Source organism: Geotrypetes seraphini, chromosome 1, assembly GCF_902459505.1.
Source record: "Geotrypetes seraphini chromosome 1, aGeoSer1.1, whole genome shotgun sequence".
NCBI classification, from domain to species: domain Eukaryota; kingdom Metazoa; phylum Chordata; class Amphibia; order Gymnophiona; family Dermophiidae; genus Geotrypetes; species Geotrypetes seraphini.
In genome coordinates this window covers 25081533-25107239 of record NC_047084.1, presented here as the reverse complement: position 1 = coordinate 25107239, position 25707 = coordinate 25081533, and the positions used below count along the sequence as shown (strand labels likewise).

At 42.2% G+C, this 25707-nt stretch overlaps 1 protein-coding gene across 1 annotated transcript; it reads right to left on the bottom strand.

Annotated features, from left to right (window-relative positions):
• Positions 1 to 1710: 1710 nt before the first annotated feature.
• BTF3 (basic transcription factor 3) lies at positions 1711 to 25460 on the bottom strand. The gene is made up of 6 exons (XM_033929263.1): positions 25309 to 25460; positions 19496 to 19564; positions 12906 to 13019; positions 10847 to 11048; positions 8939 to 8995; positions 1711 to 2029 (listed from the first exon to the last, which is right to left on the bottom strand). Exons 2-6 carry the CDS (start codon positions 19562 to 19564, stop codon positions 1983 to 1985), a joined length of 489 nt encoding a protein of 162 aa, XP_033785154.1. The 5' UTR covers positions 25309 to 25460; the 3' UTR covers positions 1711 to 1982.
• Between the last annotated feature and the right edge of the window lie 247 nt (positions 25461 to 25707).

Genomic DNA, 25707 nt, shown 5'->3' with positions numbered 1-25707 from the left:
ACGGGTCAGTGGTTGTGGCCATTCATACTCTGATTCTTCCCTCTCTCCTTAAAGAATGACATGAAGATGGTTTCCCGCAGTTATCCGTGGGGATGGGGACGGTGATGAATTTTGTCACTGTGTCATTCTCTACCCTATACTTCTACTAAGACTAACACCCTCTTCCACGAAACGCTAGCAGTTTTTAGTGCAGAGAGAGCACAAAGAGCCGTGTTGAATGGCCCATGCTGCTCCCGACGCTCAATGAGTTCCTATGAGCGTTGGGAGCAGCACGAGCCATTGAGCATGGTTCCCCACACTAGAAACTGCTAGCAGTTTTGTAGAAGAGGAGGTAATTAAGCTTTATTCAGTTAGGGGTCCTTTTATTAAGGTGCACATTTAGCGTGTGCTAAATCGGTTAGCATACCTTAATTAAATGACCCCTAATTATCTTAATTAAAAATTTGACCCGCAACTTAGCCTTTAGCCCCTTATGTGATTAAGTTTGACACCCCTGCCTTAGGAATTTGTAACTCTGAATATCTAAATGACAGATGAAATTTAATTAAGACAAATGTACATTGGGGAAAATAATACAAATAAGAGTTATTTGATGCTAGGTTCCACTTTAGAAGTCACTATAAGGCGGCTGTTCTGATCACAGAAAGAAAGAAAGTGAGCTGGGGCCAGTTCCTAAATAGCAGAAATGAAGTGTTTGCATGCAGTAGGAGATGGAAGCGAAATGAAACCACCCTTCAAATGGGAAAAGCAGTTTGTATGCTGCAACAGTTGGAACACCAATTCAGTCACATAGCAATTACAGAATTGTACCTTTCAAACAGTCCTCTCCTCTCATGATCACAGACAGAGAACCAACAGAGCTATATACACACATACACTAATCCAGCCGCATGTAAGCACAAATATAGCGGACCACAAAAATGCAAACAGAGACAGAGATTGGTTCATGAAATTCTTTCCACACTCTGCATGCTTTCTCCACCATATTCATTAGGAGGCAGTTCCATGAATTAAACTTATCTTTACTTTACACAGCTAAACTGCATGGAGATGCAGATTAATCTTAAACTTGTTTAATCTCATGCCAGCAATCAGGAAAGAGAAATAAAGAAAAGGAAAGAAAAAAATGTGTCCTACTTTCTGCAAGCAATACTTGGCTTCCTGATTCTGTCTCAAGAATCAAAGAGCAGCAAATTACTTAAGCAACTGTTGGGCAAAAGCTGTAAAGCGTCCATTTGTTTTAGCTCTTAGCATATTATGTATTGCATTAATACCATCAAGAAGTTATCATCTAACCTTGGCAAATAGATAATGAATGCTATGCCTGATTTTAAACCTGATGCAACTTGCCAAATGAGAAAGTAACAAAGTAGGCGGTGAGCATAGCAAAAGCTTATTATTTATTTGAAGTTTAAGAAATCCCTCATCTTTAAATCAATATTGCTTTAAATTTAACAGCTAAATCTGATGGCTTTTTCTATCAGTGCTTTTAAAAAAATAATAAAAAGTGTTTACTTAAAATCACATACAATTCTATTAGCCAACAAGGTTTTAATAATACTTTTGAAAACTTGATTTTCAGACATTTCCAAATGCCTATATGGTTTGTAAATATTTACAAATACTAGGACCACATTATAAAATTTTAAATGTTCTAAGTCAAAGAGGGTCATGTTTCCATGCATATTAACAAAAAAAGAGTTTGGCAAAGCAAAACCAAAAGTAAACGGTTTATTTCATTTATTATTTCAAATTTTAGTTCCAGACTTGTTCAGTTTAATCAGACTGCAAAGTTTATGTGGATTCTCTGTACAAGCAATGACTGAAACGATGAGCTGCAGTGTTTAAAGACCTCAGAAATAATACAGATTCAAACTAGATCACATAACAAAACAGAAAGACATAAAGAGCCACACAATGTAAAACTGCAGTTCGGTTCAGTGGTTTCAAGTTTCATCTGTTTACAAGCTTAACATGCTTATTCAGATTGCCTCATTTTTGGATGCCTCATCAAAATTCTCAACAAGATCTATGGGGAGAAAGAAAAAGGTTTAATAGCATGAAATTATTTCACATTCAAAGCACACACACACACACACACACACACACACAAAAAAACAAATTCTCACACTTGCATGTTTCTAGTATCTTAGCTTTAGATTGCCTTGCTTATATTGTTTTTAGGTACCAATGACTCATGTTCAAGTCCTAGCAACTTGATGAATATCAAGTTTTCATGGCAAAATACAGAAGTAGGATTGCCAGGCCTTTCTTCTGCGCAATATAGACATGGAAAATCATATTGCAATATCATATGATACAATTTTATTTGGAACAATGATGAGAAAAAAAAGTCAAATTTCACCAGAAAATAATAAGCTTTTATTAACTTTGACAGGGGTTGCCATTCAACATATAACTAACAATTGGAAAAATTACAACAACCTAAATTACACATTTTGGTGGAATACAATATGTCATATTTTTAAAATGGAAAGAACAATAGCAATACAAAGGGGGACATATATTAAATTTATAAAAATATGGGGGCCATTGACAAAATACTGTAATGAATAAATAATATGATGTTTCTTCTTCTTTTCTTCTTTTAAGGATTTTTTTTTTTTTTGACACATATAGAGGGGGGGTAAGAAAAATCAATGTATATATAATATGTTATAATATATTATACAAAATGTAACGTATGAATAAATAGTAATAAAAGGGTGGGGGGAGGGAAATGGGACAAAATTTGTTTAGATAATATTGCATTAGATATATAAAAAGTTATTGAATATTTATCAATTGTATTCTAATATGTTGTATACTTTTTAAAAAAAAAAAAATTTTTGAAAATTAAAATATTATATTAAAGTAATGAAAGGGAGGGGGGAGGGTGAGGGGGAAAATCAAATTCAGATATATAATGTATTAGATATAAAAGTGATAATATGTATTTATCAATTGTAGTTTATTATTATGTACACTTTATGTAAAATTAGAAAATAAAAAATAATGGAAAAAAAAAAAAAATAGACATTGCCGTTGTCGAATCAAACACAATCCTCTGCCTCTAACACTTCCCATCTGCTGCTGCCCAACTGAGTGGTACATCGTTAGTCTGATACCTTGGCTTGTATGTGAGTACTAATTATATATATATATATATATATATATATATATATATATATAGTATTTTTTTTTTTTCTAAATTGAAGGTATTTTGACAGTTTGTGTAAATGGAGAGGTTGTCCTTAAGAGTTGATTTTTGTTTTTTAGAGACCATGTCCAATACAGATTTTTTTGCAAAACATTCATGTCAGCTAGATCTGAACTTCAATTAAAGAGATATTAGGTTCTTTGAGAGAGCTAGCCCATTGCTACTTAAACTACACTAGCTACCTGTGGAAAAAAGAATTCACCATAAAAGTTAGTCTGTATGATTCACAAATTCATCTTTGGAGAAAACACCAGCAAACTAGTAATCAGCATTCCAGTCTCACACACCTTTCTCAACTCAAGGCCACGCAGCGACAAGATACAGTTCCCATCCTCTCAAAGAGTACGTTAGAAAAGGATGTTTAACTCCACCTTCAAGTTCCTTGGACCACATATCTGGAATAGTCTTCCTGCCTATTTGCAACGATTACCCATGCATTGTTCAGGAAAAGATTTAAAAAATCTCTTCCCCCCCAATATATACAACTCTTCCCAGCCCTCTTCGTCCACAGACTGTTATCTTTAAACTAATCTAACAATATTAAACTCGCCTTTTAACAGCATTATAACACAAATGTAAGCCACAATGATTCCTTGTTGAAAACTGCAGGATATAAGAGATTGTATTGTATTAATTTGCGTCTCTTGGGCTCTGCGGCTTCCGCACCTTTTTGCACAGGATGATCACTGGTTCTAGAAACAGAAAAGTGCCCGAACCACTGGCTAGCTGCCCTTTCCTCAGCTCGAGAGTGTAAAGGGAGAGGTTAAGATGGACACTCCCACTTCTCCTGCACGTGCGGCGCAGTATGTGGTGCAAGGACGCTCCTGCGGTGCACAAATTTGCACATTCTTGACATGGATTATTGGTAAAAGAGCTCAAAGACTCCATCCCAACACATTGAGACAGAAGTAGCAGATTTGAAGCAGCAGGGAACTTTAGGGGGGGAAAAAAAAACCCCCCCACTAAAACTCAAAATGGCTGCTTTCAGGATTTTGGCACAAAAAAAGTTGAAAAAACAAAATAAAATGCAAACGCCCGCAAATTTAGAATTTTTGGAAAGGGGGTCATAGGAGAACACATACAGACTACTGAAAACTGAAATTTCAGACCCCCCCCCCCAATTTGCCTTATAGGCTGTGAGGAAAGTGCTGCAGCCTGGAAAAGTGCTGCAGCCTGCACGCTCAAACCCCTGCCAAGCAGATGGTGAGCCATGCTAACCAGGGACAGCTTTGAGCTAGAGAGTTGCGCAGGGACAAAAATCCCATCCGTCCCCGCCAAAGTCCCACCCGTCCCCGTGAGGACTCCCACCCGTCCCCGCGAGGAATCCCTCCGTCCCCACCCGTCCCCGCGAGGAATCCCCTACGTCCCCGCCCGTTCCCGCGAGGAATCCCCTACGTCCCCGCGAGGAATCCCCTACGTCCCCACCCGTCCCTATAAACTACAGAAATAGTTATTTCATTTAATTATGTTACTGAATTAAAGGCTCTGGTAGAAACCCATTTAAAAATAAGCAAAAAGACTTTATTAATTTGGAAATATTAATTGGGAAGAATACATACTTTGTAAACGGGTTTCTACCAGAGCCTCTAATGTTTATAAATTTTTATCAACACAACTAATATACTACTTTATCCTTAAGCAAAAAAAAAAAAAAAAAAAAAAAAGAATTTTTTTCCTACCTTTATTGCCTGGTTTCTGCTTTCTTCATGTTCTCATTCAATTCCTTCCATCCACTGCCTCTCTTCTCTCTGTGTCTTCCATTTGCTCTGTTACTGTGCCTCTCCCTTTCTCCCCCCTCCCAAATTGGTCTGGCACCCATCTTTTTCCCTCCGCTCCCCCCATAGTCTGGCACCTCTGTCTTCTTACCTGCCAGCGTCTTCTTCCCATTCCCTCTTCCCCATTTCCTTTCAGTGTCTTTCTCCCCCACCATCTTCCCCATGTCCTGTCAGGCAGCATCCTTCTCCCCCCTCTGTCTTCCCCATGTCCTTTCAGCGGCCTTCTCCACCCCTGTTTTCCCCATGTCCTTTCAGTGGCATTCTCCACCCCTTTGTCTTCCCCAGTGCTTTCAGGGTCCTTCCCCCCCCCTCCTCCAGTTTACCCCATGTCCTTTCAGTGTTCTTTTCCACCCCTTTGTCTTCCCCAGTGCTTTCAGCGGCCTTCTCCCCCCTTAAGCGTCTTTTCTTCTCAACTCCACCTTTCCTCCCTCCCTGCCTCCACCTTTGTGGCGCTTTTGCACCCGACCGACAACAGAACAGGCCCGGTCGGACAAATCTCCCTGTCCTGTAGCCGCGAATCTAAATTACCTTCTTACAGCAGCTGGAGTAGTGAAGCTGCTGTAAGAGGTAATTTAGATTCGCGGCTACAGGGCAGGGAGATTTGTCGGCCGGGCCTGTTGTCGGTCGATCGGGGGACCTGACCGGCTGTGCACATTCTCCGGGGCGGACCGCCCCCTCCCCCCTCTTTCGTACGCCATTGCCTTCTCCCTACCTGCCCTGCCGCACACAGCCGACCGGAAGTCTTCCTGATGTCAGCGCTGACGTCGGAGGAAGGGAGGGCTTTGCTTAAGCCCTCCCTCCGACGTCAGCGCTGACATCGGGAAGATTTCCGTTCGGCTGTGTGCTGCGACAGTGCAGGTAAGGAGGAGGAGACTACCCTCGTGGCTCGAATGCACTGTGATCCAACCCCGCAGGAACCCCGCGACCCTCGGAGGCGTCCCCACGGGATCCCCGTGACCCTAGGGGGCGTCCCCACGGGATCCCCGCGACCCTAGGGGCGTCCCCACGGGATCCCCGCGACCCAAAGGGGGAACCCGCGGGATCCCCGCGGGATTCCCGTCATCCCCGTTCCCGTGCAGCTCTCTACTTTGAGCTCCAAAAATGCTTCGGCAGGCTGGCTAACAGGTAGCACAAGGGATTGGCCTGTCAGCTGCAGACCACCATCTGCTTCTCCTTGCAGGAAGAGCTGGACCCACAAACAGGGAAGCTCCAAGCACCAAAAACCCAAGAAATCTGAAAATAACCCATAAAATAAAGAAAAAAGGCAGAGCAGAACAGAAACACTCCCTTCAGGCTTGCATGGACAAGGGGAAAACGGTAGATGGCAGTAAAGCTCAGTGAAGTAGGAGGGTTACAAAAAAAAAAAAAAAAAATCCAGAGTGGATTCCTTCTGCAATAGCTCACGGGCTGGGAGAGATAACCCTCTTGTCCATAATGACACACCTATTACACTGGAAAGATAAGGTGTTGAACTTCATTATATGAAATCAAAATTTTTTTAAAAAAAAGCCACAAAAACTTACAAAAATTAGGTTATAAATATAAATGGGCTGATGAAGCAGCTAGCAGTGAATACTCAATGGAAAGCGATTAATCAATTGAGTGCCACTCCTGTATGCCTTTTAAAACTAAGATTTCTCTGGAAATTGATAACATTCTGGTTCATTCCTTGATTATAGCTAAAATGGACTACTGTAACTCACTATTACTTAACATCTCCCAAAAAGAAAAAAGAAGACTACAAATTATCTAAAATACAGCTATTAAACTAATCCACAATGCCAAGAAATATGACCACGTTACGCCATTATTGATCGACTCCCATTGGCTCCCAATCAGCCATCGCATTTCCTTTAAGGTCATGCTGTTAATATTTAAAACCTTAACCTTTAATGAACCTCAGTTTATAGCTAGAATGTTAATACCTCATAACACTATACGACCACTCAGATCATCTTTCCAAAATCTCTTATCTATCCCCTCTCTGAAAATAGTAGGCACGAGAAGATCTGATATGTTCTCCGTAATGGGCCCCAAATGGTCGAACTCATTACCACAATATATTAGAAATGAAAAGGATCTTACCTCCTTTAAAAAATCCTTAAAATCTTATCTTTTTAAAGATGCTTTTAATATTTAAATTTTAGATTTGTTAAATATTCTCAGATTTTTATCTTTCCCGTTCCCCATTGTTCTTTTCCTTTTTTTGTCTATTTCCTCTAAAAAATTGTAACTTTCCCCTCTTTTCCTCCCAGTTCAAGTTTGTCTTATCTTCAAGAATTTTGCCATTTGGTTTGTCTTTTTTGTAATTTTACTTCTTTTTTTTTTTTTTTTAAATCTTTATTCATTTTCAAATATTACAACAAGTGTATAATAATCAATCAGAAAGATTTTTAACTAATCACTTGACAATCTTATTTATATTCCTCCAAATATATAAATATAAAAGATCATTTTATAATTTTGTACATCGCTTAGCAAACCGAATAAGCGATTCATCAAATACTAATAAACTTGAACTTGATTGGCGGCCAACTATAAAGAATTGTGAGATGTTTATAGGATGTTTGTATAGCACACACAGCACTGGAGCAGAAGACTGACCCATGAACTTAAGAATAGCCATACTGGGTCAGATCAATAGTCCATCTAGCTCAGCATTCTATTTTCAACCATGGCCAAGCCAGATCACAAGCACCCAGCAGAAACCCAAATACAGTAGAATCTCAGCTGTCCAGCACCCACGGGGATTGGTGAATACCAGCTACTGTATTTTTCGGACCATAAGACACACTTTTTCCACCCCCAAAAAGGGGGTGCATCTTAAGGACTAAATACACTGCACACACACACAGCCTCACCTTTTTTTTAGTGACTGTGGTCCAGTGCGGTCTCCTGGGCGGCTGCCTTTGTCTTAGAAGAGCGACGCACAATGCAGAAGCCTGATCTTTGCGCTTCCTGCCTGGTCGCGCTCCTGCGTCACTCTAAGACAAAGGCAGCTGTCCAGGAGCCCGCGCTGGACTACCGCCACTAAAAAAGGTACCATGGAAGGGGGCTTTGAGTGGCTTCGGGCTACAGACTTCTCAGCACCAGACACCCTGCTGTGATAAATATAGTGGCCGCCTGTCCGATCAACGGCAACCCCCCCCCCCCCCCCCTGGGCCAATTAGGCCTTAGAGTTAGTGGGGATGGGCAGACCCGCTATGCCTCATTTCGACGAGACGGGCCTGCCGGCTGGACAGCAGCAAGAGCCAGCCGGCCAACAATTTAGAGGTTAATTGGGGGGGTCATCGGAGGGGGTAACGGGGGGCATGACGTTCCAGCAAGGGGGTTGGGCACCCTCCTACCGGTGATCAGACAGGCGGCCGCTATACTTATCGCAGCAGGGAGATCCCTTGCCGCGATAAGTGTAGCGGCTGCGTCTACTCTAACCCGATTCACTAACCGGCATCTGTAACATGGATACCGGTTACAGAATCGGGGTTATTGTAGGCCCGATTCTGTTTAGGACGCCTCTCCCGGGCGTCCTATACAGAATCAGGGCCAAAATCTTTAAATTCACAGCAAAGCTACCACAGAAAGGTGTTTATCAAATACATTACACAGTATATTAATGGGTTTGTGTTTTGAAACCATTTATTAATTCTGGTGGCTGAAGTAGGAATTTCTGTCACAGCAGATGATATAACTAACAACCATCTTGGGCTTTAAGAAACAGGTTTGACTCAGATTCAGCAGTGCATTTTCTCTGTTGCATTACATAGAGTTTAAGAAAAAGTTTAAGACTTATTTTCTCTTGCCTATTATTATTACTGCATTAATTGTACAATGTTGTAATATATTTTTTATTATGCATATTTGGTTGTAACCCAATGTGATCACTGGATGCAGCAGGCTATAAATTTTAACATATACTTCTATTTTCCCATTTGTATAATCTTACCTGGCACTTCATCATCATCATCATCCCCAGTAGCAAGTGGAGCTTTCCCATCCATTGCTGAAAGAAAAAAAAAACCACACACAAAACAAATCACACAGCTATCATATTTAAACAGACCAATTTTACAAATTTACCTAAAACTTATTTTTGTAATTTCATGGTGGTTTACGTATAGTAGAAACATTTCAAGAAAAAAAGAAAAAGGGGGGGGGAAGAGACAATGGATATTGTAAAGCAAGTGAAAGCAACACCAGAAGAGGAAAAAATGTCTGAAATTACAAGGATTTTTAGGAAGCTAAAGACTAATTTTGGGCATGTCAATATACTGTATATATATCGTATATGTCTATAAGTTGAGAAATTTTGATTTCAAAATTCCATCAATAAACCAAGGTTGTCTTATCTGTGTGTCATTCTCATCAGTGCCATAGACAAACTGGCTGGGCTGAAGTTGTTTGAAAGGATACAGCCAGTGATATACGAAGGTAAATCAAAAAGTAAAGGCAAAATACATTTAACAGCTTTAACAGAAGAAACTGTGAGCAACTGAACATATCACTTTCCCACATAATCCCTGTGCAAGATGATGCATTTGTTGTATCATTCAAATAGCTTCAGCATTCCTGCAGAAAAGAAGTTTTTTTGGCTGCTCCCAAAACCAGGTAAGCACCGCTTCCTTTACTTCATTCATGCTTCATCTTTTGCTCACTGGGTTCAAGTGATGTACCCATTTCTCATCACCGGTGACAATTCTCTCCAGAACACTCAGAACTTCATAACGTCTTAGGAACCGAGTTGCAACCTCTATACACTGTAGCTTCTGCAGATCAATAAGTTGTTTGGGAATCCTTCGTGTGCAGACTTTCCTGTATCCCAAGTCATCATGCATTGTGGCAAATGCAGGCTCATAGCCAATATCCAAATCTGCAGCCAATTGAGACACTTATTCGTTGGTCTTCTCTAATCTTTATGCACAATGAGTTGAGTCTCTTTCAATTTTAAGGAAGCTCTGGAATGAGGGGGCATAGGATAAAGGTTTAAGAGGTCAGACTCAGACTCTTTCCTCTATCTTGGCTCTCGAGTACTCACTCCACCAGATCCACTCAGAAATTCAAACTATCCTTCCCTTCTTTAAATGGCATTTCCCATACAGGAAAACTTGGAACATCCCTCCTCTTCAGGATCACCGAGCTGTGGAACAGCTTTACTGCCCATCTTCGGAGTTCGACCTCCCTCCAACACTTCAGAAAACATCTGAAAACCTGGCTTTTCTCCAAAATGTAACTACCCCCTCCCTCCCCCTCTCTCCTTCCTGTCTACCAAGCCCTCCTTCCTTCCATTGGAGTTCCTTTCTTTGTTTTTAATTCCTGTAAACCGTGTCGAGCTCCACTTCCGTGGAGATGACGCGGTATATAAACTTAAGGTTTAGTTTAGAAATACATTTTCACAGAAAGGGCGATGAATTGTTGAGCAGCCTCTGTTGCAGAGGTTGAAGACTATCTGAAGAAAGCTTGTTTACTCTTTCAAAAAATACTAGGACTAGGAGGCATGTGATGAAGCTACTAAGTAGTAGATTTAAAACAAACCAGATAAAATATATTTCTTCACACAATGTGTAATTAAACTCTGGAATTTGTTGCCAGAGAATGTGGTGAAATCAGTTTGCTTAGCAGTATTTAAAAAAGGTTTGGATAATTTCCTAAAAGAGAAGTCCATAGGCCATTATTGAGATGGCTTGGGGAAATCACTTTATGGCAGCTGTAGAATCAATTTGTTTGTGTTTGGAGGCAGCTGCTGCTGTATCACAGGAAAATGGGAGTCCTTCCTATATAATACTAGAACCAATTGTTCACATAAAATCCCAATCACATAACACAAATCCCAGTCACATAACACTTTATTACTCACATTGTTTAGGCAATGCTTCTGCCAGTCTCCTCAAGCTGGTCAGACTGTCAGCTCCGAGCTGGTTCAAGATACTTGGCAGCATCTCTGTCAGTTGTTTTGTCTCTGCATGCCCTGTGATGGTAAATGTGTTGGCAGCCAGGGAAGCCTGCACTTTAGGATTGTTGAAGTGGATGACTGTTCCCTGGTTGGTAAACATATTGACCTGCCAAAATAATTGGGGGGGGGGGGGGGGGTCGGTCAAGTTGCTTTTGTACTTAGACTAAATTTTAAAAGAAAATAAAATCCCACTTCAAGAGCAAACCCTCACAGATGTATGATACGGGGAAAAATTTGTCCCTGTCCCCGCAACCACCATCCTTGTCACTGCCCTGTCCCCGCGACCACTGTCCCTGTAGCATCCATACAAGCCTCAGTACTGAAATATTAGCTTATTCCTTCCTTATAAATCAAACTTCTGGCTGCTGAACTAGAGAAAGAGATGTTCAGCTGGCAGGGCTTTGTTTATAAATTTTTATCAACACAACTAATATACTACTTTATTCTAAAGCAAAAAAAAATAGAAATTTTTTTTCTACCTTTGTTGTCTGGTTTCTGCTTTCCTCATCTTCTCATTCAATTCCTTCCATCCACTGCCTGACTTCTCTCTGCGTCTTCCATTTGCTCTGTTACTGTGCCTCACCCTTCACCCCCCCCCCCCCCACAATTGGTCTGGCACCCATCTTCTTCCCTTCCAGCATCTTCTCCCCACTCCGTCTTCCCCATTTCCCTTCAGCGTCTGTTCCTCTCCACCCCCCTTCAGCTTCTGTTCCATTCCATTCCTTTCCACCACCCTTCCCTCTCGCCACCCCCTTCAGCGTCTGTTCTTTTCTACCGCCCTTCAGCACCCCTCATGCGGTCCGACCATCTTCGTGGCGCATTACAATGTAATTTGTGCAAGCCGTCTGAGCCTGCGAGCTCGGTCTCTGTCCCATCCCCACAAACCATCTCGCTTCTGTGTTCCTATTTTCCCCATTTCTAATATCTCCCCTATGTATCTGGCATTGCCCCCCCTATATCCAAATACCAACCCCATGTATGCCTTTTTATGTCTCTGTCCCTATGCCCCCATGCACATAACTCCCCCCATGTATCTCCACTTTATGTCTCTATGCCCCCATGCACATAATTTTCTCTCTGTTTCGTTTACCTTTCTGTGTCCCCTCTCTTCCTCTTCCACACCAATGTGTCTCTTCTCTGCAACCCCATCTAGCTTCTTTCCCTCTTTCTCCCCCTCCCTCTCCTCCCTGCTTACAGCATCTGGCTCACCTGCCTATCCTCCCCTTTCTTTCCTGCTGTGGGTTTCTTTCTCTCCCTCTTCATCCCCTTGGCCCAGCATCTCTTTCCCTTTCACTCCCTCCTTCCTAATGTGAGCCGGGAACAAGCGCAATCCAGCAGCCCCCTCCTGCCCGCAGCATTCCACCATCTCCCTCCCTCTACCTCACCTTAGGTGCCGAATTATTCTTCTCTCAGCTGCACGCTTTCAATAAGCAGTGCACAAGCAGCTGCTTGAATTGTTGAATCTTCTCCTCAGATGCAACTGGAAACAGGAAGTTGCGTCAGAGGAGACGATTCAACAACTGAAGCAGCTGCGCGTGCAGCTTACTGAAAGTGTGCGGCTGAGAAAAGAAGAATTAAGGTCAGCACCTAAGGTGAGGTGGAGGGAGGGAGATGGCAGTATGCGGCGCTCGGGTGAGGATGCTGGACTGCGCAATCTGTGATTGCTTCACTGCAGAGACAAGACCATTAACTGCTCCACGGGGCAGTGAATGGTCTTGTCCCCGTCCCCGCAGCGACCACTATTTTTTCTCTCCCCGTTTCGGCGGGTAACAACCACCGTGTCATTCTCTATGTAGCACTCATTTGTTAACAGATACCAACACAACATATAGCTTGAGAATAACTAGCTTAGTTTCGTTTTGCCGACACATACCAAAATCTAATTTTTGAGTGGGATACTACATTACCTCAATCAGGAACTTCTCCGCTTCTATATCCTTTCACTATAGAAGAAACTTGTTACCTCTTCAATTCCAGAAATATTGTTGACACCCAATTTCTTTAAGGAGAACTGAAGTTTCTTGTCATCTGCTGTAGCTGTTCTGTGGACAACCTTCTTCTTTCTACGGGGAGTACCCTATAAAAAGCGAAAGACCACTTTTGATTACAAAATTCAGAATGCACATTACCTAAGAAGGAAACAGTAATTCAGTCTCTATGCTTATGAAAGACATAGTTATACCAGAATGAGGAACATTATGTCATCACAATCATAGCGCACTGGAAAAGAATGTTGCAACTGGGCAAAAAGATTACTTTCAGCATGCTTCCAAACAAATTGTCACAAATTCCACAGAAGGGGGATCTCAAATGTTCGCAGAGGTAAAAAATAAAAATAAAATACACACTTCAAATTAACCAACAAATTCAGTAAATGCACCAAGTTGAATTTAATGGGAAAAAGAGGATGGGAAACGTCAGAAAGAGAGACAGCTTAATCTGCTCCAAATCAATCAAGACAAGGCTGGAGAAACATGTATTTTACAAGTTTTAGATAAATGGGACATATGACCAGGAGCATTTCAATCCCAAAACAAGAGAAACCTTTCAAAAACCCATATCAAGTTTTAGCTATTACTGTATAAATGGGTACATAAGAACATTTTTTTTCCCAAAATCTTTATTCATTTTAAAATATGCATCAAGTGTACAATAAATATAAACCATTATATTACATCATCACTTGAAAAATCTTCAGTAACATATGTCAAAAGGACTTTACACCCAACCCCCTTCCCACCTCCACACACAATTAATATATACCATATGTATAGTAATATTTTATGAAATTTAAATATATTCTTAAATTATCATAACCCACCCATCCCCCCTTTCTTTCAAATTATTACATAAGGAAAAAGAATTAATAAAATTAACATTAATCATTATAATAACTTATTACTCCACCCATCCCCCCTTTCTTTCAAATTATCACATAAGGAAAAAGAATTAATAAAATTAACATTAATCATTATAATAACTTATTACTGGCCTCCACATATCCTTAAACCTATTAAAATGACCATTTTGTATTGCTAGTAGTCGTTCCATTTTATACAGATGACACACCGAATTCCACCAGAAGCTATAATTTAATCGAGAACAATTCTTCCAATTATACATTATTTGTTGGATCGCCACACCCGTAAGGATCATCAGAAGCTTATTGTTTGCAGCAGATATTTGGCACTTAGCCCTCATACACATTCCAAATAGAACCGTATCATAAGAAAACGCCACATGATTTTCCATCATAAGGTTAACTTGATCCCAGATTGATAACCAAAATGCCTGAATGAATGGACAATAAAATAATAGATGATCCAAAGTTCCAACTTCAATATGACAATGCCAACATCTATTAGACTTAGAGCAATCTAATTTTTGTAAACGTACAGGGGTCCAGAATGCTCTATGCAACAGGAAGAACCATGTTTGCCTAATAGATGCCGATATTGTACATTTAATTCTCCAAGACCAAATACGTGGCCATTGAGATGCATTAATCTGATGCTTAATCTCAATGCTCCAAATATCCCTTAGTCCATTTTTAGGTTTCTTATTCAAATAATTAGATAATACTTTGTACCACTGTGCGGCCTGGTGTTCCAGAAAGTCTGCCTGAAAGGTACATAAGAACATAACATAAGAACTGCCATCTCCGGATCAGACCTTACTGTAATTAAAAGAAAATTTTATGTTATATGAAAAAAAACACAAAATTAAAAAATAATGTAAGATATGTATGTGCTCAGTGCTCCTACGAGGTCACATGGCTGAGGGACTACTGTTCAGGGACCATCAATAAATTGCTACAACATAAACAAGCTGAGCAATATACTATTATTTATTTTATTTTTTTCCAAAATTTCTTAATCGCCTATAACAATTTTAAAACATTCACAATGGTTCAGAGGATAACATACTTTCAATAAACTATGGGCTCCTTTTACTAAGGTGCGCTAGTGTTTTTAGCACACGCATGAAATTACCGTGCTATGCGGCTAGAACTAACGTCAGCTCAATGCTGGCATTAAGGTCTAGCACGTGCAGCAATTCAGCGTTCGCTATTCTGCGCATTAAGGCCCTAGCACACCTTTGTAAAAGGAGCCCTATGTTTAGCTCACTAAAATTCATATCATCAATTCTCAATAAATCTAAGACAGAGGCTGCAGAATTAGCACATTAATGCACTAACACCCCCCCCCCCCCCCCCCTATTTATCAAGCTGCGTTAGGGTTATTTATTTTAAAAATTGCTGGCTGCTGCAGTAAAAGCTTTGATGATTGTAGAATTCCTATGAATGTCGGAGCTTTTACTGCAGTAGCCGGCGATTTAAAAAACCTAATGCGGCTTGAGGGGACCAGGGGGTAAATCTTTAACAGATCAAAAAATTCAAAGATTAAAATGTGATTACCTGACCTGCTGCTCTCATGCCAGATCTGCTACTTAGAAAGTCCACCTGAACATTCTCCACTCCTACTACGTGGAAAGCCGAGATGTCCAGAAGATGAGACTCTGCCCAGACCATGAGCAAAGCCACTCTTGAGCCACCAGAAAGGAAGGGCCCCCTCGACCAGAGCGGAGTCGTCGGAAATCACGCTCATGCCCCTGAGCAGCGCCACCCCGCGCCAGAGGCCTAGCTCTGTCTTCAGGCAAGCGAGGAGCCTTAAGAGTCAATGAGAGTCTGAACAAATTAGTCCAACTCCTCAAACAAAAAAGATCATTTAAAGGGAAATTTAGTTAGCTTAGCCTTGGAGGCTGCATCTGCCGATCATGCCCTCAGCCACAAGGTACAACGGGCAGCCACCCCAAAAGCCTTAGACTTGGCCGAAGCTCGCAGTAGATCATACATGGCACCCATCTCAATTTTGGCAATTTCCTGCTCAACTATCTCCCAGTTATCAGATTCCCGGTCAAGGACCTGCTCGGCCCACTGAAAAACCGCCCAAGCAATCAGTCCGCCACATATTGCTGCCTGGACTGCCAGGGCAGAAACATCACAGCTTTGCTTAAGGAGGTACTCCAACTTACGCTCCTCAGAGTCCCTCCAAGCAGAGCTGCCCTCTACAGGCATAGTATGCCGCTTTACAATAGCCGAGAACACTATGTCTACCATCGGCGACCTCAAGGTGTCCCGATCCCCCTCAGGGATGGGATACAGACAGGCCATGGAACGTGAGAAGCGATAGGAGGCCTCGGGCACCTGCCATTGAGCAAGCACAATATCCCAAATATCCTGATGCATAGGGAAAAAGCGAGAAACAGAGCGGATTCCCAGAAGCAAGGGGTCCACAACATGTGGGGGCTCCGACAGGGTGTCCTCAAAGCGCAGCGCTGAGACCTGAAGAATAAGCTTGTGGAGTTCGTCCCGGTGAAAAATTGCGTACCACGGATGCGTCCTCACCAACCAACAGAAGTGAAAACCTTCCACTGGCGGTATCCGTTTTATCAAGAGGATCCTTGTGGTCACCCCAAAGGACCAGGACCTCATCCACAAACTATCGCTCCTCGAGAAAAATCATCATCCCAAGAGACCTGGGGGCCGCTTGGATGAGAGAGAAGTAGCAGAGGACAAAACGGATGCTGTGTGAGGCTTAACTGTAGAGGATGTTGAAGGCAGATCACCCCCAAGACCCCCGGGGCGGAAGTGGATCTCTGGCCACAAGCAAATAAGCCTTGCACAAGGCTAACATGAAATCAGGGGAAAACCACCCTGGCGGTCCCAAGGGACTCCCTGCCACAGAAGGGGACCCAGTAGAAACCTACCCCCGTTTCTCCAATACAGGGGGGAAGGTCAACTGAGGCTAAAGAAAAAAATGGAGGTGCTTCCCGCCAGAAATGGAGCTGAAACCACCAAAATCGGAGCTCCAGAGGCCGGTAGCATCTGGGAAGCCTGAACCATCCCAGCTGCTAAAGCAGGCAAGCCGGGAACAGCTGTAAAGGAATCCTTTTTACCCTAATCATCGACAGCTGGAAAATCTCCCATGTGGGCGTCGGGGGAAGCCCGGGCTTCCCTGCGATCAGCTGCTGGCTAGCGAGGCACTTGTGGTGGGATTCCTTGGCTGCCAGCACCAATGCCAACGAGGATCCCCCACTGCTCCAGCCTGCACAACGCTTGCACAGGCTGGCATCTGGAGTACTTTTTTCCCTTCAAAGTGCTCATTTTGCTGTAAACGTTTCCTAGCTAGAAAAGAAGTGCCAGTTAGTGAAAAATACAGCACATGTAAATGGGAATAGCCCTTTAGATCGGCACAGCCTCAGGATTTGGGGGGTTTATTTTATTCCCTAAGAACAGAGCCCACTGGTACTCGAAGGAGGCCTGACCGGTATTAGAGGCCAGGCTGCCAGCTGAGGCACCTCTACAAAAACTTGGGGAGGTGGGGGAATGGACCCAGCATGAGACCCGCCGGATTTGACACACCCAAGGTCGGACGGATCCCCAAGCAGGACCCGTCCAAGCTCTATCTGGCAATAAGAGGAGACCAGGAGTCCTAGAACAAATTCCAACAGGCCCAGGCCTAACAGGAGGAGCCAAGTTAGCCTTACCACACTGCTTTGGAGACTGAGAAAGACTAGTTTAGGAGAGGGGAGCTTCAGCTAATATACTACAACCAAGTTTTGGTCTCAGTCTCCACCTGCTGGTCATAGTGAGACATAAACCCATCTGTAAAGAACTATACCGGTCTATCAGACGACACAGAATGCCCTTTTTATAAAGCCACAGTAGTGATGCTGCCGGGGTAAATGTACCAAAGCCCTTTGGTATGTTTACTGCAATGCTACTGCTGCATTGTAAAAGGGGGGGGCCTATATATTGCACATCTTATTGATCTAGTAGCAATTTAATAACGCATATACAGGAATATATGTGCCACGATCTCTCAGCCATGTGACCTCACTGTAGGAGCATTAAGCACACACAAATCTTAATTATATATTTTTAATAAACAGTAAAAGTTTCATTTAATTACAGTACCATTTACAATAGTAGGGACAATTATATACAGAGTTGTGGAGTAGGAGTTGGAAAAATGACCTGTCTTCAGCTTCAAAATGAAAACGTGTGCGTACACAGCCCTGTGTTGGACAGCAGAAAAACAGCACATCAAACCTTATGACTCCACAGCCCTGTTTACACGGGGGTGGAGGTAATTCTACAAATGGTGACTTAACTTAGACGCCTAAGTTAATAGAGAACCATTCCTCCACACCACTATGGGCAAGGCTAACACCAGAAATGGCATTAGGCACCATAAAGCGCCTATGTAGGCACAATTCATAATAAAGACAGGTCCCAGAAATGTAGGCCTGGAAAACTCTGACCTAGGTTTCCCTGGCCTAGGTTTCTAGCGCCTATCTTTCCTGGAGGAGCGATTCTCTATACAGTTCCATCGCATGATTGACATGCAATCAGCAGTCGCTTCAGAGAACTACTGGACAAATTAAGATTAATATTTTCTTTCTATAATCCTAGATTTGTACATTAATAATGATTCCTTGTGTGCCCACTGGCAGTAGTGCAGTTAGATCAATGGTTCTCAACCTGTTGTAATATATCTGACAATGCTTATGTATATGACATACTGGACACAAATTCACAGCTGAACGAAGCATGCCTAAATATTTTATTAACTTAGTATTAATTTGCCTATTCCATATCATAAAGCTATAGGCAACACATCAGTCCCATTTATGGTAAGTGTAAAATGAAATACAAGATCCACAGAATTAATGGAATCTACTTTCTAGGATTCAGGATGTCCATAAGTGTACCTTGATAAGTTTGGGAAATACAACTCAGAATTCTTTCCAACCATATTTTATGGGTGTATATGTGTATTTGTGGGAAGAGGGCAGTTAAATCCCCTAACTGCTATGTTTCACGATATGTAAGTTTGTACACTGCAGGAGCTGGAACAGCTTCTCCCACAGAAATGCAATTGCCTTTATTGGGGGGAGGGGAAGAGATGGATAATGTCTCGAACTCCTAACCAGATCTACACCATTTTTGAACATGTGTGCTTTATTCACAGATTTTTCCACCACTCCATGCTGTTTCATCCCATTCTATTTCGTTTTCAAAGTTATTTTGAAGGACATTTCTCTGCCTGTATGCTTCACAAAAGATTCCCTAATTTTGGAGCTCTGAAATTTATTGAAGTTTTGTTCTATGACAGTGAGACAAAATTCATCACCGTTACCATCCCCGCAGATAACTGCGGGAAACCATTCCCATGTCATTCTTTAAGGAGAGAGGGTAGAATCAGAGTATGAATAGGCACAACCACAGTCCCTCAAGCCTTGCCTTAAAGAATTCTGGTGTAGACGGACCGAGGTTGAGATAGACACTAAAGAATGACACGGGATGGTTTCCCGCCATTATCCGAGGGACAGGAACGGTGATGAATTCTGTCATCATGTCATTCTCTATTGTAGATGAGACACCCAACAAAAGCTAAGAACACAGCTATACTGTGATCTTAAAAATTTACTTTTATTCTTTCAGAAAATTAGACTAATGTTCTGCATTATTATAATAATAATCCTCACCTTGCCACCAATGCGCACTTGAGCCTGAAGTTTGGCCAATTTTTCTTGATTCATGATGGTTTCTTTCATCTAAATTAAAACAAAATAGTATTACCAGTCTCCTCTTTTTTTTTTTTTAATTCTTTATTTAAATTTTTAAACAACAATTCACAAGCGTAATCTTGTTCCATGCAATACAGAGAAAGAAAACAGATTTCACCAAAATAATATCAGATTTGAACAAAACATTTCAAATTTGAAATAAAACATTTTATCCCTTCCTTAGACCACAATGAAAGGGGTGTGATAATCATATAATATTGGAGACATAAATTAAAGAATTTAATTCAGAGGAAAAGGCTTAGTGAGGTACGGCTACCCTCTAATTATATTATATTCCATTCTACATCATACCTTGGTAATCTTTTAACTCTTAGTAATCTTTTTAACTCTTAGAAACTCCTTTAAATGTTCTGCAGAAAAAAAAAAACATATTTGACTCCCAAGTACCTTAACAAACATTTACAAGGGTAAGCTAGTAAAAATGTAGAGAAAATCTTTCCTTCGCTCCTGAGTCACTTTAGAAACGTCTGGATAAATCCAAATATGTTGTGCTCCAAATAATTTTTGAGAATTTTTAAAATATAATCTTAAGATCATATTTAAATCTTGCTCAAAAACAAAAGATATTAGAAGCGTAGTTCTCGCAGTATCTGGATTCAGAGTTTGTTCTAAAAGAGCAGTAACATTAGCAAAATCAATCTGTTCCTCTTGTCCATTATTTTTCTCTTGTCCAACGTTTTTTTCCAGAGGAATTTTTTTGTTTGGCAAATAGTAAATCTTATTTAAAGGAGGAATATTTTCAGAAGAAATTCCCAAGTTCTCAATCAAATATCTTTTGAAGAAATCAATAGGCGGAATACCAGGTGAAGTTGGGAAATTCAGTATACGAAGATTCAATCTATTATAATTTTCAAATTGCTCTAATTTCCTATGTATAGAGGAATTATCTTTAATTATTGCTGTTTTAAACATTTGAAGCTGCTGTATGTCCTCCTGTATCTGTTTGTTTTGGCTTGAGAAATCCAATTTAACTGAGTCAATAGTTTTAGTTAAAGTATCAATCTTAAAGTTAATATTTGTTACCTCCTCAGTGTTTTTAGCCATAGAAGCCTTCATACGTTGTAGAAGCAACCAAATGTCTCCCAAGGAAGCCTCCGTTGATGTTAGTGTAGATGTACTTGTTGTTAGTTCTTTCAGCTTCCCTGCACTTGCTGGTTCCGGTTAACACCCTCACCGGGCAGCCCCATGGATTCCCTTCCGGGGTCATGGCTCTCCCACAGCTGAACTCCAGCAGTAGCTGGACACACGGGGGTGAATGGATCCGGAGGGGACAAAGATATTTCGCTCCCCGAAAGGGGGAAAAGCTCTCCATCGCCTTCTCCCAAAACCGGGTCACCTCCTCCGATAGTTCGGGTTGCCGTCGTTTGAGCTGCAAAAAAGCGGTCAACCGTTTGCTGGATGGCTTGCTGCAAGGGTGTCGAAGAGAGGGCCGGCGAGGGAACAGCCCTCAACACCCCTTTCCTCTTCGGCGGCATCTGTGCTCAGGAAAAAGGTAAGAAGAAAGACGCCTGCAATCATCCCAAGCTTCCTGCTCCGCTTCACTGCGACTCACTCACCGCCGCCATCTTGTCACACCCCCACCAGTCTCCTCTTAACTCAAGATTATATTTTCCAATGCCCATTTTGTGGTATTTGAAATATCAAGATGTCAACCTCAATTACGGAGCTAGTAATTGTGCTAGCCAAAATAGATAAAAAATAAAAAAGTAAGGTCAGTTTCAGTTACATACCTTTATCCTTTTCAACTACTTGGCACACTGTACAGAAATATGTATGCAAAATGTAAAGTACAAAGGATGTATGAAATCTTCTGTAGCACAGAGACTTTAGTGTCTGTGGCAGCTGACCAGCCAGTCACACTGCATCAAGGCTAGCTTATTGCACACATTCTGAGACTAGTTGCACTTACTCTATACATACAATTCACCTTTATTCTAGCTACCGATATTTATTTATCCTACTGTCTTATTTTCATTTCTTGCCAGTACACATATCCCAATTGCATGTTTCATGTGCTGCCAATTAAGGAAAAATTATATCTTACCTGCTAATTTTCTTTCCTTTAATTATAGCAGATGAATCCAGACAAGTGGATTGTGTCCTACCAGCAGGTGGAGATAGAGAGCACCGAGTTGAACTCAGACTTATTGGATGTAGTTTCCTGGTCAACTAGAAACGCTTTCGCAAAGCAGATGGAAATTATTCCTAGAAACTCCTTTCCCATACCGCAGATGCATTACTACAGAAGAATCACCTGAAACAATCCTATAAACCTCGAGCATATCCAAAAGGACTCAATAAATGTGAAAAAAAAAATCAGCAAAATATTGAAACATCTGCGCATAAATGCAAAAATCTGAGACAGGGTGGGGCTCTGGATTCAACTGCTGATACTAAAGGAAAGAAAATTAGCAAGTAAGATATAATTTTTCCTTCCTTAGCACCAGCAGACAAGTGGGATGTAGCAAAGCAGTCCTAAAGAAGGGAGGAAAGCCATCAAATGCTAACCGAAGCTGACTAAAAAGAAAGTATATAAACTGGAACAAACTCTACATGAATTTAACCCGCTACGGTAACTCTGACATAACTGTTCCCTAATTGTGCCTCAAAATCAAACAAATAGATGGGCTGAATAGGGAAAAAGATCCGAGACTACAAGGTACCAAATAAGTAGTCAATGAACTACCAACCACTGCACACACCAACCTTTCCAAAGACACAAACGAATGGACAAAGTGATGAGATAGAAGGGAAAGGAGAAACAGGACAGGCTCTGCTCATGAAACCCCGTAGACCTAAAAAGTGAAGGCATACGACTTGGAAGATGAGCTCTACTAGAATGCCAAGCCTCAAGCATCATTAAAAGCGGAGGTCCACTGGCACCGACAAATTGTAAACCAGCAACCAAGAGGCTACAAGAAATGCACTCAGTTAGAAATCTGCAGCAAGAGATATCAGTAGAAAATATTTCTGAAGGGAGGCATTCCCAAGGTCTGAATGAAGCTAAAAGCAACCATCAAGAGCAGTTACAAGAACAATGCAGCCACCCCAACAGTCCAAGTCCTAGAGATGGCCGCTGAGGCAGTCCCATGAAGGAGGCAATGAACTAGCACCTTAGTCCTAGAGAAGGCTTCAAGCTAGCCACAGGCAGCAGCAACAGAATCTTGTATGGATAGTACCAGCTTAGTGGTGAATAGCAGACCAGACAAATAAGAAGAAAAGCCATAGCCTCGCAGACTTCTACCATCTGTCCCTTGACCTGGGATGCTCTGAAAGGCTAGCAGTGGACAGGCTACAGTCTGCACCCTGAAATGCCAAGGACAAATTCAGATCCTGTATGTATAGCCGTACCATAACAGACAGGCCTACCTTGTGAGGCAGACAGGATGGACTGCAATGGTCTCAAGCTTTCACCCCAAACAAGGTACAAACTTAATATGGAAGAAGCAACACAATATAAGCCTCAGCTGAAGCTTACAGGAGGTGAAAAAGATTCCAATGAAGCCAAGGTGGTTCCTGGGAATGTGTATGCCATAGGCAGTGAACCAGAGGAGTAAGTGCTACAGGTGGAGCTGACTGGAGGGATTGGAGGCAAAGATGCCCCCTCCCCTGTTTGACTACAGCAGAAGAAACAGGCCACAGATCAGAAAGAAGTGGTCATGAAGACTGGCTCCTTAGTAGGGATCATGGTACCAAATGTAGAACCAAGCAGACTACAGCCAATGCCACACCTGCAAATTCAATTGCTCAGAGATGTCCGTGGACCATACGTTCAAAAGTCAGATCCCCACTCTAGACAGCACAGGGAAGTACAGTTACCGTGTTTAAAGGTACTCTTTAAGAACATAAGAAGGTGCCTCCGCTGGGACAGACCAGAGGTCCATCCTGCCTAGCGGTCCACCCAAGCGGCGGCCCATCAGGCCTATCGCCTGAACAGTGGTCCCAGACTAATTTTGTAACTTACCTCTAATCCTCTAATCCTATCCTTATAACCTACCTCTACTCCTATCTGTACCCCTCAATCCCTTTGTCCTCTAGGTACCTAACCAAACCTTCTTTGAAGCCCTGTAGCATGCTCCTGCTTATCACTTCTTCTGGTAGCGCGTTCCATGTATCCACCACCCTCTGTGTGAAAAAGAACTTCCTGGCGTTTGTTCTAAACCTATCCCCTTTCAATTTCTCCGAGTGCCCCCTTGTACTTGTAGTTCCCCATAATTTGAAAAATCTGTCCCTATCTACTTTTTCTACACACCTTCATAATTTTGAAGGTTTCTATCATGTCCCCTCTAAGTCTCCGCTTTTCCAGGGAGAAAAGCCCCAGCCTTTTCAGTCTGTCAGTATATGAGAGGTCCTCCATACCCTTTATTAGCTTAGTTGCTCTTCTCTGGACTCTCTCAAGTACCGCCATGTCCTTCTTGAGGTACGGCGACCAGTACTGGACACAGTACTCCAGGTGCGGGCGCACCATTGCACGATACAGTGGCAGGATGACTTCCTTCGTCCTGGTCGTGATACCTTTCTTAATGATACCCAACATTTTGTTTGCTTTCTTGGAGGCTGCCGCACACTGTGCCGACGCCTTCAAGGTTGTGTCTACCATCACTCCCAGGTCTCTTTCAAGGTTACTCACCCCTAGTGGCGAGTTTCCCATTTTGTAAGTGAACATCGGGTTTTTTTCCCCTACATGCATGACCTTGCATTTCCCTATGTTGAAGCTCATTTGCCACTTTTTGGCCCACTCTTCCAGAGTTGTCAGATCTTTTTGGAGATCTTCGCAGTCCTCCATGTTATTTACCCTGCTGTATAGTTTGGTGTCATCCGCAAACTTAATAACCTCACATTTTGTTCCTGCCTCCAGGTCGTTAATAAATATATTGAACAGGAGGCGTCCCAGCACTGACCTCTGCAGAACTCCGCTCGTGACCCATTGCCAGTCCGAGTAGTGGCCCTTTACCCCAACCCTCTGTTTCCTGTCCGCCAGCCAGTTTTTAATCCATCGGTGGACCTCCCCTTGCACCCCGTGGTACTCTTTCTTCACTTCTGGTCTATCCTCCTTATTTTTCAATTTATTTCCCTATTCTACAATGGAACCTCAACCCCAACGGATTCCTGTTTTCTGGGGTAACAGACCACCATTACCTCATCAGGCATAATCAAAGGAAATATTTATTTACAGAAAGGGTGGGAGCTGCATGGAACAGCCTCCCAGAAGAGGTGGTGGAGACAGAGACTGTCTGAATTCAAAAAGTGAGGAAGTGATAAAGTGAGGAAGAGATAATGGTTACTGCAGATGGGCATTTGGCTATCTGCCATCATGTTTCTAAAAACCAGATTTGTAAGCATTTTTGTGCGTGACAATGTAAAATCCCTGGTCAGACCATTATTTTATTTCAACCTCTTTTCACTCTTTAATCAATCATAACTTACACCTCCTTTAACTATCCAAACATGAGACTTTAGACAATTAGAAGAAAAACTTACTTCTTCTTTATCCCAATTTCTACTATATATTCTATCATCCAATACGCCATTTAAGCAGGGCCACAGACTAATTGTAAGAAACGCGAGGCAGACAAAACCGGCAGTGGAACCACACCTCCCTCCAGCGCGTGACAGAGATGTCAGAAGGTTCACACAGTATTAACGACAAGCCCCGCAACAGTCACAAAGTGAGACCCGGTGCACACGCTTCCCTCGGTCCCGGTTCTTACCTTCCAACGGCGGGGAGAGACCGGAGAGCGACGGGTTTAAAAACTGCTCGCAGAACCGCAACGGAAAAGAGCTCTCATGCGGGGTGAAGATGGCAAATCAGAAGGAGCGGCGGAAGTGACGTACGCGTCATCTGGTCTAGCGGGTGTTAGGGAGGCGGGGCTTAGAGTCGCCTAGTTGTGACGTACCTTTAAGAGGCAGATTCTTTGATGGTGGGGGCAGTTAGTACTGGTGAAAGGGGAAACGAAAGATGTTGGGTGCTAAAACTGGTCTGTTACATGTACTAGGCTTAACGTGATTAACTATAATTTTTTCTGAGTTGATGCTATAAAAAGCGTTTTTTGATGGGGGGGATAGGTTCCCATTCGAAGAGCTTAATTTCAGGGGCATCTGCTCGGGAC

Bases quoted from the DNA above. Each gene is read 5' to 3' on its own strand.
- BTF3 (XM_033929263.1), bottom strand. From the start codon at position 19,564: ATGAAAGAAACCATCATGAATCAAGAAAAATTGGCCAAACTTCAGGCT. The intron at 11,049-12,905 runs GTAACAAGTTTC...TTATTTTGGCAG, and splicing joins ATATTTCTGGAATTGAAGAG to GTCAATATGTTTACCAACCA. The intron at 2,030-8,938 runs GTAAGATTATAC...TTCTCCCCATAG, and splicing joins TGATGATGATGAAGTGCCAG to ATCTTGTTGAGAATTTTGAT.